This window comes from Chamaea fasciata, unplaced genomic scaffold (assembly GCF_029207755.1).
Source record: "Chamaea fasciata isolate MVZ Bird 193981 ecotype frontalis unplaced genomic scaffold, bChaFas1.0.hap1 SCAF_1, whole genome shotgun sequence".
NCBI lineage: Eukaryota > Metazoa > Chordata > Aves > Passeriformes > Sylviidae > Chamaea > Chamaea fasciata.
In genome coordinates, this window is record NW_027094086.1 from 8,322,365 (window position 1) to 8,340,013 (window position 17,649).

General features: G+C 39.5%; 1 protein-coding gene across 1 annotated transcript in view; it reads right to left on the reverse strand.

Moving 5' to 3' along the window:
- Positions 1-17,649, reverse strand: part of TG (thyroglobulin) — a 147,715-nt gene that overhangs the window by 105,086 nt on the left and 24,980 nt on the right. Inside the window, exons 17-22 of the mRNA XM_066175694.1 lie at positions 15,379-15,588; positions 12,996-13,150; positions 12,327-12,483; positions 9,957-10,181; positions 5,035-5,184; positions 3,314-3,484 (exon numbers count right to left, since the gene is read on the reverse strand). Of these exons, the coding sequence (XP_066031791.1) occupies positions 3,314-3,484; positions 5,035-5,184; positions 9,957-10,181; positions 12,327-12,483; positions 12,996-13,150; positions 15,379-15,588 (1,068 nt within the window). The remainder of the gene's footprint in view (positions 1-3,313; positions 3,485-5,034; positions 5,185-9,956; positions 10,182-12,326; positions 12,484-12,995; positions 13,151-15,378; positions 15,589-17,649) is intronic.

Sequence of the window (17,649 nt, forward strand, 5' to 3'; positions counted from 1 at the left end):
AGAAACAAAAGTCAGCTCCAATAGCACTTGGTTAGACAGGAAATCCAGAAATACAACAGCGTGATCTCCACTGACTTCAGGCCCAAGGCTATATCCAAGGCAGTATGTCCTACATGCTGCTTTATTATCCTCCATTCCACTTTTAACACCTGACTGCCACTTTACTGGCCAAACCCTTTTATCTGCTCCCTCTGCACTGGACCCTCTCACCTGTGTGTGAGGAGTCTGACAAGCAGCACTGTTCACACACTGGGAAAAGCTTATGGGGTCTAAAGATGCAAACCCCAAAGGTCACTAAAGAGGAAGAAGGAATCTAATCCAGGCTCCTGAGAGCTTGGCCCTGTCTCTGCCCTGAGGATGATTACGGACTGGTGAGAGGACACAGTGCCACCACCACCCTGCTGAGGCTGCTCCTACCTGTATGATCAAGGGGTGCTCACAGGTTGATGCAACAGTATATTTGAGTGAGCACAGCACATTATCCCTGCCCATGGTAGGGGGGTTGGAACTAGAGGATCTTTAAGATCCCTTCCAACCCAAGCCATTCTGTGGTTAAGAGAAGAATGTGATGACTTAGCATCATCCCTTGGTGACCAAACTTCTCTAAAGGCCCCAGCTGAAGGCAAACCTCGGGCTCCTTGCAGCCAACACCAGGCCCAGAGCTAATGGAGGTAAAAGCAGGAGCTCTGGTGTGACCCCAGCTGTGGGAGATGTCTGCACATAGAAGAGCTGGAAGCTCAGCCCCTCTTTCCCCTGGGCTCATGGGCACAGCGGTCTGGCCAGAGGATCACAGCCCTCTCTCCCTGAAATGTCTGGATAAACCACGGAATAAAAGTCAGGCATAAGTTCTCAAAATAATCTTTGTACTCTTACAGCAAAAGAGTCAGGCCTAAATCAGAAACAAATGTCCACTGCTGTCAAGGCTGAGCCAGCAGGTGCTTTTGATAAAACCATCATTTCTGCTTAGGAAAAAATCGTCATGGGTTTGTCAAATGCTTAGCACAAGAAAATCTTTGCATTCCAGTTAGGATGGGGACAGGGAAGAAATATGGTGCAACCAGAACTGAAAGTTTTTTCCTTCCTAGAAATACAGGGCACAAAAACACAAGCATTAGCTAATTTCTGCACGAAAGCAAATCCCTTCTGCATCTGCAACTTGCACTGATGCCTGGTTAAAAGCTGTCCTCCTTTCTATTCCATTATTCAAAATTGAAAAATTACACTCTCAAATGTTATTCTTCTGATTTCCCCCCCCTAATTCTGGCATCATCCCACCTCTCCCTTTTCAAGAGAAAATATTTTTTGTCTATTTGTCTCCCCTATTATTGAATAAGATATTATTGAATATCATATATATTGAATACAAAGCATGAGAGAAAAGCAGAGAGAAGATAGAAAGTGTAATGAAACAGTAAACTGAAAACATTGAAAAATAATAGAAAAATGCCTTTTTAAAATTCTTGAATTCTGCTTTTAGTACAAAGAATGATAAAAAATGCAGTCATAAAATAATTTCACAGGCTTAGTGCAGAGCAGAATTTCTTAATCTCACTTACTACTAGAACAAAGCTCTAGGTCCTTCTATTGCTGTAATTATAGAATCATAGAATGGAATAGGTTGGAAAGGACCTTCAAGATCATCTAGTCCCAACCTTCATATAATAAATGTTGAGCAATAAATGTTAAGTGTAAATATTAAGTGGCCTAAAATATAACAAGAGAGAGAATGATAATAAACAGTAATGGTTGTTAGAGCTTATTCCTCTGCATTCATACAAGGCAATTTTTCTTTTGTCTGAAGACTCAAAAACCAAAGACGAGATGGATTTGGGTGACTCTTCCCAACTGCCAACCTCTTGTCAAAGCAAGATCAGCCTTCAGCACCTACTGTCTTGCTGTGTGCTGAATTCAATTAAAGCAAATAGCAGAGGCAGGAGAAAAAGCAAAAATAGAGATAAACAGTTTCACTTCACATTATGCTTTCAGAAAATGAAGCATGATCTTTGAAGGAAAAGAAAAATTAAATGAGGCAGAAAAATATTATTTAAAAACCCAATCAAGTAAATAGATTTCTTAGGTGTTCATGGGGCCCTGAGCAATGTGACCTTTTAGGTGGCATCCTTGCCCATGGCAGGGGTGCTAGAACAAGATGGTCTTTAAGGTCCCTTCCAGCAAAAACTATTCTGTGATTCTAGGACACATTTTTGCAGTGTTTTTAAACCATCATAAATGAATTTTGAACGGTCATAAATATTTGTAGTGACATCTTCTAGCAGGACCCACAAAACCAAGCAGAAATATCTACAACTGTTCCATCCTGGACAGAGTCAGAAATGCCCAAGCAGGAAGGCTCAGGTAACAGAAGAATTAAGATCCTGAGTCCTCTCTGCAGAGAAACATCCCAACTACCCCATGATTGAGAGCAACAGAGGCTTTCACCTCATGTTCATAACTGTGATCAGTCTCTGAGTATGTTCAGTGGAAAAAAAAGAGTTCTTTTAACTGAAGATAGTTTTGGAACCTCTTCTCAGCTGAGAACTTTACTTTTCATGCTCCTTCCACTGATCACACTTGTCATAAGACATTGTCTAATTCAAAGCATACCATGACATCAGTTTCTAAACAGAATATTCCATTAAATTCAATACCAATCATATGATGAGCATATAAAAACTTCAGGGAAAAAGCAAAAGCTTTGAGGCTGAGAGGGATAATTAGACCTTATTGCAGGCATTCTGGGGACCATTTGATAGATGACTTTCTTTGTTTTTTTAAGTATTTTCCAGCCTTAAAAACCAGCATTTTGCAGCTGTATTCAAGCAGAAGTAACCTCCTCCAGCCTGCAAGGATGTGTTCCCCAAGTTAGATACCTTATAGCAAGGGCCCAGTGGGTGAAGGTATGTTTTGGCTGTGAGATCATTGATGAAAATAGTCTATTTCCCATGCATACACAGATGAGGGATGATTTTACAAAGAAACTATTAATTCTGCTTCTTTCTCATTAGCCCTCTCATTATTCTTTTGGGTTTCCAAACAGAGAGCACAAGGTCAGCACACATCAAAAGTTGGCAGCCATCTGAGAGTGCAGGAAACCTGCTTCTCTCTCTCCCCTTACCAGAAATAACTTCCCCAGTGTAGTCAAGAAATGCAAAACTAAGGAGGAATGTTGTTAAAGGCAGAGGCCACAAGTATGGGAAAGTGAGTGATTATGGGACAGTGAATCCCCATAAGCTGTGGAGTGATTAGTCTCTTCATAAGAAAGTTTCATCTATGTGGAGTCAAAGCATATCCAAAATATCCTTCTGCCACTTACCCAAGCACTGGTCATCTGTAAGGAGATCCTCTGTTTCAGTCCAGTCCAGAGCTGCTCCAAAGCTGTCGACACAGAAGGATTTCCTGGTGTCAGGGTCTTGCTGGGAAGGTCTGTACTGGCCATCTCCATCACACTGCAGGCCCTGCTCATTGCTCTGGCAGGAGGTGACACCTGGTACAAGAAAGCAAGGGAAGGAAGAAAGGTGCTTTGATAATGCTGTCAATGGGTTTCACAGAATTCATAGGCTGGACAGAACCTCTGGAGGTTGTAAGGTCAGAGCCCCCTGCTCAGGCAGGGCCCCTAGACCTGGCTGCCCCAGGACCACCTCCAGATGGCTTCTACCCATCTCCAAGGACTCCACAACCTCCCTGGGCAACTTAAAAGTGAGCCAGTGCTTGGTTGTCCTCACAGAAAAAACATTTTTTGATATTCAGAGGGAACCTCCTGTGCAGCCTCTGGTCCTGTCAGTGCAGCAGGACGTTTCAGTACTGCGGGACAAAAGTCTCCTTAGCACAGAAGAGACTTCACTGAAAATTAAGCTAAGGTTTGCACAGTATTTCATGCTCTGAAGCATGGTAGGCTCACTGCTTTGCTGCTACTTCAGTTTATGTTTCAAACATTTTTTGGCTTCTCTGCCACACATCAAATCTCTGCTGATGTATTTCCAGTACTGTAGAGCAAAGTACAGAGAAGGAACTATACTTTCATACAGGTTTGTTCAAAAACTGCTGCAGTGGATCTGTGGAATGTTGTGAGCAATGAGAAGAGCTATCACACCAATTAATTCAGGAAAACTCTTCAGACTCTGCAAGAAGACAGCAGGGAATGAAAGAAAGTAGGAAGGTAATGTGTAACCCGGCCGTTTGGAGAGGGCTGGTGCTGAGGTGCAGCACAAAGATAAAGTGGAATCCAGGCAGGGAGCAGGTTTAGTAAAGAAAATTGCAACTGCAAGTTTTTAAACCCTAAGGAGCAAACTCTTAAAGACACAAGTCCAATACCTACCCAGGGAACACACATGGAAAAGAAGAATGACAGATGTAGGCAAAAGCTAATTGATGTTGGGATATATTACAATAAAAACGGGAGGTTTATCCCACCTAAGAGAACAAATAGTTTGAAAGAGAATGAAATAGATTATATACTCAACAATATTTCCCAAGAAGCCCATTCTTGGTACTCTTATTTATACCTTATTTTAAATAAGGTAATTCTGTAGACAAAACTGAATTTGGACCTAATAACTGATATTCTGTATGAAAAAAGCTGCATGAAAAAAACAAATCGTTTAAGCTGAATTCACCAGCTTTAGTGAACATTTCAATAGTTGCTTTGTGAGAAGTCTTGTATTTGAAGAGGAAAGAGCTGCACAAAACGAAACTATTATTGTTCATGAAAGTGACAATAAATGAACTTCATAAGAAGTTTCTTACTGATACTGAACACCCAGACATCATTCCTGAGGACAATGAACATGTCTAGAGGAAGCACAACATCCTGGATGAGACTGACCACTTGTTTCTCATGCATTTTTGGTCAAAACACCAGACAGTTTGTACTTTGTAAAATGCTTTTGAATGTATGCAGAAGGGATCACATCCATCCAAAAACCCCCAGAGGGAGGATTTAATTTTTTTTAAGAAACTTAGAGATGAATTTAAAAAATCCCATTAGATATTTGAAGCCAGAAAACAAAGGATATGGAAAAAATGAGTTCAACTTACAATGATCAGCACTGATTGCCCCATAGGAGTTGGTAGTTTTGCCCACAGGACACTTGATACAGAAGGAATGTCCTGTCTGATACTGATAGTAGCCAAGAGGGCAGGGAATGCATTCATCGTCCTGGAAATAACTGCCTGGAGGACAAACAACTGCAAGGAGAAAAATCACCTCATTACTCATTTGGAATTCAACCACTTCTGGCATTTGCGCACATATGTGTGTGTAGATATAAATATATATACATATATACATATATACATATATACATATATACATATATACATATATACATATATATATATACATGTACATGCTTAATGTATATACACATAAAATGCTGATAGATTTGCCATAGGCTTCAAGCTCTTAATATATGCATTTCTAACTGGCATAACAAAGTAAACACTCCTTAAGTGAGCATTAAACTCGTCAATGACAGGAATTACAGGCTGTTATATATTTTCTCAGATCACCCAAAATCTGTTCTTGAATTAGAGCACATGAAGGTCTTTGGAAATGCCACGTCCAGACCTGATTTCCAACTGCCAAATCCATTTTTAATAAGATAATGCCGGTGGATGACTTGTGAAATGAAAACAAAGGAAGACAAGCTACAAAAAGAGTAACATCTTCTAACACTACAACCAAAAACAGGAGCAGAAACTCCAAAGCCATTATACAGAAATCCACCATATGGTAACAGTTTTATTCAGAGTTCCTGGTAAAGAAATTTTTGTTAAGCACTTCCAAACTAAACAGTAACGGCTGGATTAAAAGTCACTAGTTGTGCACATGACAACCCAAAAACAAAAAAACGAGGTTCTTAGTGATGTTCTTAGTCTGTATCTATATAATTTTCAAAACAATCAGGAGCAATATTTCCAGCTGACCTGTTGCATATTACAGAGAAAAGTCTTTGTCTTCTGGAATATCATGGAATACTGTCTTTCCCTCCAGAGCATTCAAATGAACATTAAAGCAGAAGAGTCACAGACATATTTGCAGGACAATACCCCTGCTTGTTATTTCACAGCTGCTTCCCAGATGTAGATTTCCTTCAAAACACTATCAAATGTATATTTTGGGACTTTGACAAGGTGCAAAACTTTGTTTCTGTTCTTGCCCTGCATCCTGACAGAAGTTTAAGCTTCCACGAGAGAGAAACAGTAATGGAATATTGGCCACTCTCACTAGAACGGATAGGATGAACTGCTGTTCTGGCCAACAAACCAGAATGTAAATGAATTTACCTCATGGGACTGACGAAATTATAATAGACTAAAAAGACAGCTCCTAGGAAAATTATCATATCTTCCTTCATCTGCTGTAAATAGTCCAGTGGGAAGGTCTGGGAGGATACAACTGTGTGACCGAAATTTTCCTCCTAGTACACATCAAGGCTATTACTCTGGGTAAAACACATATCTAAAATCAATTACAGAATGTAAAAATTCCTGGATCAGTCAGAATTCTCCTTTCAAAAACCCATCATCTAATACACAAGAGTGATGTGTTTTAAAGACAATTTCCAACACATGCAAAAAGCATAATACTCATTGAACAACAGCAGAAATTAAATTGAAATGAGAAATCCATGCCTAAATTGAAGACAAAATGCAATGAATGAAGAGGCTAATTAAGCAATTAAAATTTAAAAAGAAACAAATAAAGCTTTTCAAAGCATTCTCCTGTTTTGTGTCGTTTTAGTCACGATGTGAAAGAAACATCTGTGTCTCCTATTACATTTTGAGAAAGAAAAATTGCCTTTCATTTCACATGTTGGATGGACAAAAGGGAACAAAGAACAGTAAATATGTTGGTGCAGAATCACGTTTTCTAGACTCTATAACTCTTGGAGGGACCTATCACATCAGCTACAGGCCATGGTGACACCATCATATGTAGGTTCAGTTGGACCCTACAAGTGAGACAAACCATTATATTGTACTTCTTTCAAGCATTAATATTAATACATTTTAACAACATAAGAAACTAGAGAACAACTTTCAGCCAAAATCTCAGAGCTAAGTGTTACCAGTGAGATCAAACTGTATAACCCTAAAACAGGAAAAAAAAAATCAAAAGATAAGAAAAAAACCCACCAAACAAACCAACAAATAATCCCTTGCTCATGCACATGAAATTTGGAACCTGATCTCACTTCTAACTGGAGTTGGGCTTCTGTGTACCAGGGGAACAAGCTGTAAAATCCAGGCTAAGGAGCAGCTGACTGAAGTGATTCCACAGGGATATCACCCTCCACAGAAGCCTCAGCTCTCAATACACTGAGCAAGTCCAAAAACTGTCCCAGCTGATCATTGCCCAATGCTTTTCCTGCTCCTTCTTCCCTCCAGGGATACTGGAAAACTTTGGGATATCAGATTCTTGATATAGATTATTAGAAATGAAGTCTTGAGCTGTCAATGAGCTATAAATCTAGTCCCTACATTTGGGTTATGTTGTGTTTAAAGTGACTCTGATGGAATTGTCAAGCTTTTTTAATAAAAAGAACCAGCAGAAAAATGTATAATAAGATAAAGCTAATTTAAAAACACCCTTTAGGTTCTGTCCTGAAATAAATGGGGGAGAAGGGTTATGCTCCTGCAGTCCTCCTGGACAGTTTCCAACTCTCTTAGTTTTAACTCATACCTTAACAAAAGAAAGTGCCTTTTCTACTATTAAAAGTTAGCTAAAATAATATTGTTACCCTCAACTCTTAAGGAATTGTATTCATAGACACCTGGGATGTAACATAACTCAGTGTAAGGCTGAGACTAAGAAAAAATGTCATATAAGAAAAACTAACATATGATAAATGTTACCCATTTTACAGGCAGGAAAACATGAAACAGCACAACAATAGATGCAAACCTAAATAAAGAGATGACTGTAAGGAAAATACAAGAGACAAAGAGGCAGATCCATGCAAGTTGCATGTTCATAGATGAATATATTAAACTTATTGAGAACACCAGAAACCTGTCACTACTGAGCTGACCATGCTCCTGAAGGAAAAGCAACAACATGGACAGTGAAATAAAACCAAACAAATCAAAAAGATCAGGATCTGAAAACACAATTTGTATTTCAAGAACAAGCCAGAACAAGGAAGAGAATAAAGAATCTCTGCCAACCTCATATAACTTTGCTTTCTGTGGTCAGAGGTGATGCTTCTCACTAATGTCCCTATTATTAGTGGGGAAACAGACCCAGACAGGATGATTGAGCAGGATATATCTATATATATATATATACCTATATATATATATATATATATCTATATATATCTATATCTATATCTATATCTATATCTATATCTATATCTATATATATATATATATGAAGAACCAGAACCTGAATTCCTAATTTCCCTGTTGAGAATAAAATACGCAGTCCTGCAACACAAACCCGTGTCCAGCAGCAGGTACACTATGACAGCTTAAAGCATGAAATCTCTTTCAAAGACTGAAGCAGAAACTGTCTCCTTTCCACATATTATAATGTCTGTTTTACTGAATGACATTTTCCAAAGCTAGCTGGTTCACATATGTATGAATTACCTCACAAAGCAATTTAATTCACTGCTTCCTAGAGGCCTTTATGCCTAGCAGGCAGCACTTGGCAGAAATATTCAATCCTAAGCTCTGCTCTAAGTGATGGATTCTACTTAAAAAGTAATTATACCTTTAAGCAACACAGCACTACATCTTGTTAAATAGCTGCAAGTTGTTATGGACTCTGGACTCAGCAGGAATCAGTTTCTTTTTCTGCATGTGTTTAAATAACCCATATCTGAGGTGTTTCAGAATGTGGAGATGAACTGAATCTGCAGTCAATTTACCCTTAAAGGTCCAGCCGGAAACTGCACCAGTTCAAAAGTGATTCATCACTTGATTACCTTGCCTAGGCATTAGGAAACTCTCTGAACTTAAAGAGAAACACCACACCAAGCAAGGACATAAGCTTTTTTCACATATTCTGATTTGGTTTATAGCAATGAAGTGATGAGTCTCTGAAAATATTCCCAACATTGGAAAATGTATCCAATACCTGCTTCTCTTATCTTATACCTACAAGTGGCACGTCTCTGCTCTGTTCCCTAGATAAAAAAAAAAAAAAAAAAAAAAAAAAAAAGGATATAGTGATATCTATATATAGATATCCCAAACTGGCATAAATGAGACATGGACTCATTGAGGACAAGAGGGCCAACAAGAACATTCAGCATCTGAAAGAAAGTTGGTGTTGATAGAAACAACAGTGGGGCTGTTAAGGCAAAGGCACCTTGGCAGCATGACCTGGTACCAAGGACAGGTTGGCACAGCCACAGGGAGCTGTGGAAAAGGCAGATTTAGCAGCCCTAAGCAGCATGCTGGCAGAAAGAAACCCTGTTCCAGGGAAGCAGACTAAACAGAAGGAAAGAAGAAGAAAAGAGGGCAGGAGTGCAGTTAGGTCTGGGTGTTGGCCAACATCAAAAAAGCTTCCATCTGAGCTGGTTGGACTTGGCCCAGGAATTCACAATCTCAGGACTTTTGGCACTCCTGCATCTAGGTTTCTATTCCAGGTAATGTATCATTATCTGAAGCTCTGGCTACATTATCTTTGTGAAATCCTCTTATTAAGGATCACGTGCATTACAGAATGACCTTCTATTACCAGACCTAAAATGTTTCACAAAAATCTCAAAAATGTTTAAAAACTTCCTATACAGTGTCAGTGTGTGATGCCTATTTCCAAATCATTGGTTCAACACAAGGACTGAACAGTAAGCACAGCACTAATTCCCATCTCTCCCATTCACATTGGTGCCTCACACCTTTCAAATATGAACTTTAAACACAAGTTCACTGATGACTCTAATTTCATCTTCATACTGATTCCTGGCAACACCTAAGAATGGAAAGCTAAAAACGAGACATACCACATCCTTGTGAATTAGGGCCTGCTTTCCCAGGAGATGAAATTCTTCGGAACCCACTTCTACACCCGAGCTGCACACGGGGAGACAGATCAAACTCTTCATCCCGGGGAAAATCAATGACAGAATCTGCTAGGAACTGCTTGGAATCCAAATACAGCAGAAAAACACCATCCTTAATCTCTTTTATAAATGCTCCAATGAGATTTTCCCCAACAATTGCATTTTCTAAAGAGGGAAATAAAAGACAACAAAATAGAATGAAAGACATTTCCATACAGAAATGGATAACCACACAGGAACTGATGAAGTTAAAAACAAAGGCAGATGCAGAAATACAAGTTAACGAACAGCAGACCATAATGAATCTGTACAGCACCTATAAAATTATAGTCTTACTATACTCACTCTGTTTAAATACATCCAAAACCACCTCAAACAGAAGGCCCAAAGCTGCCTTAGCAGGTAATGGAAGTTGGAACATAATGGACATGATGGTGACATGACTATATAAAGAGAGCAGGTTCTGCTCTGTCTCTTCTGAAACCACACAATCATTCCCTCAAAAAGCTATTTTTGTACTATAGGGAATTTATTGTGTGGGGAGGGTCAAAAAGGCAATGCCCTCAAAGAGGAACACTTTCAAAAGATAAGTTGAATATAAAACCAAACACACTTAAATTTTATTTCACTTTCTGCAAACTGCTTGAATATTCAAAGGGCCAATAAAATATTAGGTAAGATATAATTCAGATTAGATATAGTTTTGATTAGATTTAAGGAAAAAGTTTTTTATGGTGAAATACTTGACTAAGTTTCTCAGAAGAGAGGCAGTAGATGCCCCACCCCTGGATATGTTCAAGGTCAAACTGGGACTCAGGGACCCTGAGGAACCTGACTGAGTTGAAGATGTCCCTGCTCATGGAAGGGGTGTTGGCACAGACGACCTTTAAAGGTCACTTCCAAGCCAAACCATTCCATCATTCTGTGTTTTGTGTTTCCCTTAGAATATGGAACAACTGGATGGATGTAAACAATATCAAACTGTAGAGCCAGGAACTACAGGACCACTGCAGCTGCCATCTGTGTCCTGAAGGATTCTGAATTTAGTTCTGATCAAGCAAAATTGCTGTAGGACACATATCTCCAAGCCCCAAAGTTAGGAGGAAGGACACATGCAGACAGAGCTATTTCTGCTTAGTGCTGGGAACACCATTCCAAAGGAATAAAACTGGAGAAAAAGTCACACAGAATCACCAAGGTTGGGAGAGACCTTCAAGACAATCTAGTCCAACCACCAACCCAGCAACACCATAATCACCCCTAAATGATATCCTCAAGTGACACATCCAGATGCCCCTCAAACACTGCCAGAGACAGTGATTCCACCACTTGTCTGGCCAGCTTATTCTGATGCCTGACCATTCTCTCAATGAAAAAAATCTGATATCCAATCTGAACCTCCCCTGGGATAACCTGAGCCCATTTCCTGTTGTCCTGTCACTTGAGACCTGGGAGAAGAGAATGATCCCCACCTCCTTTCAGGCAGCTGTAGAGAGCAATAAAATCTCCCCTTTTCTCCAGGCTAAACAGCCCCAGCTCCCTCAACTGCTCCACATCAGACTTGAGACCCAGACTCTTCTTCAGCTACACTGCCCTTCTCTGGACATGCTCTAGAACTTCAATGCCCTTTTTGCCCTCACTAGTGCTGAGTATGGGGGACAATCACTGCTCTGGTCCTGCTGGCCACATTATTCTTGATACAGGCCACTATTCTTGATATGCCCACAGTGGGCCTTTGAACTTGGGATATATTTTCAATATTTTTTGTTTTGAAAGAAGTTCGTTACACCATCCCTAACTCTTGTGGAAACCACAGCAAATATCTGCCAGTCAGTGGTCTCTGTATAGTTGCCCTAGGATGTCAGAAGTAAGGATCATTCTTTAGTGTCAAAGGTAATGAAACTAATAGAAAAAGAGGGAAAAGGGGAAAAAAAAAAAGAGAAAAAAATAACTTGGAAGAAATTAGTTAAGTTTTTGACAATGTGTGAATTGTGTTTCTCTGAATACAATGAATATAAACACTTTTCCACCACTGAGGACTTGTCCAATGGAAATTAACATCTGGGACAGTTCAGCTCATGCCTGATAAAGTAATTTTCAATCCTAGTTAAGGCAGCTGGAAGAGGCAGTCCTATCTGAAAAAAACATTCAATTATAGCTTCTTTCCACTGTATGGTCACAGCCTGAGAAGGTAAATGTATCAACACCAAATCTCAAAAACACAACACCAGTGTTATAAAGAAAGGGAGGCAAAATTATTGAAAGCAAATCGGGTTTAATCCACAGAAACATCAGAGAAAGAAAAATTACCAATATCATGTAAGTCAGGGAGAGAAGCTGTTGGGATGTTTTCCAGCTGAGTCCTCCATGTGATGTTCACTCCCAGGCGATCCTTGCTCAGGCATTCGACATAGACAGAGGAATCATCACACACAGAAACTGAGCCAGTCTCTCCGAATGCATCTACCTTCAATTCAGAATTAAGTGAAATCACAGTTAATCAGTCTGAGAACATTCTTGTTCTTGCCTTGCCCTATTCATTTGCACTGTACTATATTCAAAGTAACATTGTCAAAAGGGGCTGTAAAAACAGAAACAAGAAAATATCATTTTAGCAAGTCGTATACTCACTGTAAGAAAAGTCAAAATATCCTCTTCCATTGAAACAAATTCTTAACAAATATTGGGCTGGTGTTACATGACTTTTATGGCTGGAACTAAACTGATCTGATGATGTGGTGTGAGACTAAACCTCCTATTTTCCCACTCATCCATTTGAGAGTGCTGCCAATCTCGACAGATTTCATGGCATATTCCATTCTTACACATTTCTCAAACAGGCAAAGGTCTATGTTGTGCTTCACCTTTTTTTTTTTTTTTTTTTTTTTTTTTTTTAATGCAACACAAAACCAAACCAAAGAAAACCAAAGTAATCAAAACAGAATCCACCACCAATGGAAGACAGGGGATTTAAATTACCTGGAGGTGACATAAACCACGAGCCTTCAATTCATCTAAAATAAATATCTGGAATGCCTGGAGTAATCCAGAGTAGTCAGAACTACATGTCTTCTCAGGAGGCAGGAGTAATTGAAAGTGTGTTTGAGCTTGGACTGTCTGAAATAATTGGAGCTCTAAAAATGAAGTAGAGAGGGCATTTAGTAACCTCACTAATGAGGAACCTGACCTTCAGAGTTACTTTGAGAAAAGACAACATTGATTTGTCACTCTCGTGTTGATCAAAAACATCTCCCCACTTTTAGATGAAAGCAGTAGAGCGATCTACTAAAAAAAGTAGCAAGACACAAGCTTGATAAATATAAATGTTGTGCATTATAGAAAAAGTCAAGCAATACACTTAGATAATGATGAAGAAATATTTTACACTGGAGCACTAACTCAAAGAAGGATAAGGACAATCTGGATCATTACTGATAATTTTTCATAAGCCTTAGCAAATACGAAGTTCCAGAGAACTACATGAAAGCTGACATTATGCCAATACTTAGAAAAGAAACAGAAAGACAGGAATTATTGACCTCTCCATTTTCATTTTTCTTACATGCAATCATGAAAATACACCTATTAAAAAAGGAATTAAATGGTGAAACCAATTAATACCAATGTAAATGGGCTTTTGGAAACCCAGCTTGTCAAACTAACTGGGAATAAGTTTTAGGAGAGAATAAATTTGCAGAATAATGGCATTGCCACAGATGTCTACAAGAGCTTTCTGATTTTTTGACAGCAAACCTAAGTGATGGTAATCACACAAACTGATGACAAATCAGTGAGCTCATCAGTCAGAAAATCAAAATCTATTTGATCAGTTTTTAGCAAGAAAAAAAAATGCAAATTTCTTGTCTCCCTTAGAGTCACACTGATCCCAGGCTTCATAGATGGCTTATTATCTCAGGTTCGGCACAAGAGTCATGCTGTCATTCCACCTCCAAATGGAGCTGGCTCTTATCCCTCCAGGCTGGACAAGCAGCAGAGCTCTCCCTCATTCATCTCCTCTGCAGGCCTTCCCTGCATCACATACAAGTGTGACTGCTGGAGCACAATTCCCCATCCCTCACCCAAAAAACCAGCATGAGAAAGCCTGGAGAGCTTCCAAGGAAAATGGCAGCCGGGACCAGAGGACACAAACCCCTGCTTCTTCCTGCAAGGCACAAAGCCCTCTCTCTGCTTACCATCTCAGGGAGTATTTAGAGAGCTGTTTAATCACAGTCTCTAGATGTATACATAAAGAACAGGAAATATGATTTTTGAGAGTGAGGGTAATTATCCATTTGAACAAATTACTAAGTGTTTTGGTGAATTCTGCATTATTGTGAAGTTTTTTTCAATTGCCTTCTAATGTATTGGGAATTTTTTTTTATTTCCCCTTAAAACCAAGCTCTATTCCAAACACAAATTACTGGGGGAAGTCCTTGGCTCACAGTAAACTTTATAGCAGATTGCCACACACTCCCCTCTGTCCCTACAAAATTATTCCACTGCCATCAGGCAAACAAGAAAGTTATTTTGTAACATGCTACACAATCACAAACAGACAAAAGTTTCAGTCTGAAATTGAAAGTTTAAAAATATTTGCATTTGGAATTGAAGAGTTTAACCCATTCTGAAGGCTGATTTATGGGTGTAACCTATTCTGGAAATGAAAAGTAGCTGCAAACTTGGCAGGAAGACCAGCATTTCTCAAAGTTCAGCACTGCTACAAATTGCCATTTTGATCAGAATGTATGTCTTTTTTAAAATAATTGAAAAGGCCAACATTAATAACCAATTACATGAGCCCTGAATGGACATCCAATTCTTCCAAGATTTAAAGTGCCATTTTTTTTCTTGAGAGCAAAATGGTCTGAAAAATACCAGAAGTCAGCCAATAAATACAACAATAATCCTTAAGAACAGATTGCTGCAAAAAAAGATGCAGAAGAAAAAGTGACTTGATTATACAAATAAACAGTCAAGTTCTGCCAAATTCGAACATCTGGCGCTCATCTGTTCTTCCAGGACTAAGTAGTTCCATCAGAATCACTTACGGTGCCAGCATCTTTTAACTAACAAGAAAAATCTGCATATAGATTGAATAGCTATTTATGGCTCTATTATTAGAGGCAAGAGGGACACTTTCTGGCACAGGGGCCAGCCAAGAGCCAGAGGTGAAGATGGCAGAAGACAGTACACAGCTCCTGCACCTCAACTTAGCAACTCCCCTATAACTATGGTTGTTATTCACACAGCAGTTCTGTGATAAAAGCTGAGTTTTGCACTGTTTACACTGCTCTGAGCTCTCCCCAAGCCCCAGCAGATCAGATCACATCAGACAGGTCAGATCAGATCACATCAGACATACTCTGGCAGGCCTGGAGCAGAGGGGCAGCCGAGACCCAGCGCCGCCGCTGCGTGTCACACTGGGATGAGGTGTTGCGAGTGGCACTGTGGAAGCCCTGGCGACACAAGAGCTGGCACTGCTGGATGCTTGGAGCTTGCCCAGGGATGTTTTCACACAGTACAGCCCCATTGGCCACTGCTGAAGCACCAAATGGAAGAGCACACTGCGGACCTGCAGGCACGGGAGAAAGGGGAGGTGTGTTAGAGGTGTGCTGTGATGGCTTCTAGGACAAAGTCCATAAAGCCCTCAAATCCACAGGCCCAAACCTAGACAGCGCCCTGTGCCTTTCCCACTTATCAACTTTTGTCTGGTTTGAGGTCAGCTTGGTTCAGTTCACTGAAGCTGATGGAAAGACACATTTTGACTGTGATGGACAATGCATCAGGCCCAGAAAGGGACGTGCATGGTTTCTAGGAACAGATACATTTTGAACAGTCATGAATAAATTTTAGCAGGAAATGAGAAGGAGATTTCTAACTGACAGCAGAACAAACCTTTACAGAAGATATCTAATGGAAAGAGGCAGGGCCAAATAAACCTCATTTCAGTTCCCTTCAGACTGAAGTTTGAAAGGTTTGAGATCAGGAACTCATGACTGTGGTGTCTTCAGCAGCACTAAGATGTTTCAGTGTCCAGTAGGGCAGAATATACATTTTATATATACATTTTATATATATATATATATATATATATATATATTTAAATATATATATATATACACACAGAGTAGTATACAGCTTTAGAGTTGGAGCACAGTTTTGTCTATCAACTCACTCTGTATGAGTACAGTCATTCAAACCCTGCCAGCCCACTGTAACAGGCTATTATAGCAGACTACAGTGATAATTAAGTTTTTACTAATCAGTACAAGCCAACTGCTTCACTCAATTTTAGCCAAATCTCTATTTAATTACTAAATATACCAAATAATAATTAAACACTTATGAGTTCCAGAGATACAAAACATAGGAAGAAGAAAACAACTTCCTCACTTGTAAATAAATACAAAGAAAAAGATGTTATCATATCATACAACTCTCTTGCTTGTTGTATATATAGATCATTTTCCAAATTAAAACACTCAGATCAGTCCTAAACCTCCTGAGCATTGAAGGGAGGCAAACACTGATGATGGTTCTGGTCTGAGCACCCTCCCTCTCCCCTTCTGATGGAGATATGAAGATTAATTCCATAACTAAGCAGCCACTTCATTTAAAGTATTAAAAACCTTGTATTAAACTTTCAGTTAAAGTATAAAAACATTGTAGGATGAATCTGGGATCCAGTGTGTGAAGTACATCTTTGTTTTCCAACTCTGAGCATCTCAATGACAACAAAAAAAAGCTTTCATATCCGCCTCCCTGAATTGCCAAATGCATATTTTTATCCAAGTCTCCTTCATAGCAACTTTCTTGCAATAACTCTGTAAATGGGGCCACTACATTCCTTTTCTTCACTTCTTGACTCTGTAACCAGACTCTTTCTCAGTAAAGGTGGAAACCTGGCATCCTTGCTTAACAAACTTCTAATAAATCTCCCAAGGTTTTAGGACCAGAAGATATCTCCGTAAAAGTGGTAGTAATAATTATCTTGGCCATTAAATTACAATAATATAATCTTTACACAGAGTATTTAAAAATAATCTGTGGTTTCTTAATTGCTCTAACACATTTCTATATCCAGCAAGTCATGCCCAGTCTCAGCTGAATGGTGCTACAATCTCTTACTGCCCGTTCCACTGAGATTTGGTGTGCGAACCTGGGAAAGACCCAGCCCCCAAAACAGAAGTGATCAATGGTTTCCTGGTGTGGTTCAGAGGTTTCAATTCACCATCTGTAACTTGCTCATTTATCCCTCTAGAGATGCCACCTCATTTGCTATTGTCAAGCCTGCACCATTTTGTCATTGTTCTGTTTCTTGGCCCTGTAGGTGTGAATCAGAATCCAGCTGAATACTGACACTTCTTTCCTAGGTGTTTCCAAAGGTTTCCACAAGGAAATTAACATCTCCAGGACCTTCTCTGGAAAACTGTCTCTCCTCTGTCTCTACTCAGAGTTAAGGGACATGGGCATGAGGATGGGAGATGCATGTGGGGACTGCTAGGGTATTTGGCATCATCTCTCCAGTGCATGTCAGCTAGAAGAAGTTGCATTCTACCTCTGATGGAAGTGATTAAACTAATGAAAACCTCCTGGCATGTACTGGGCACTCTGAGTTACTACTGTTTATAGC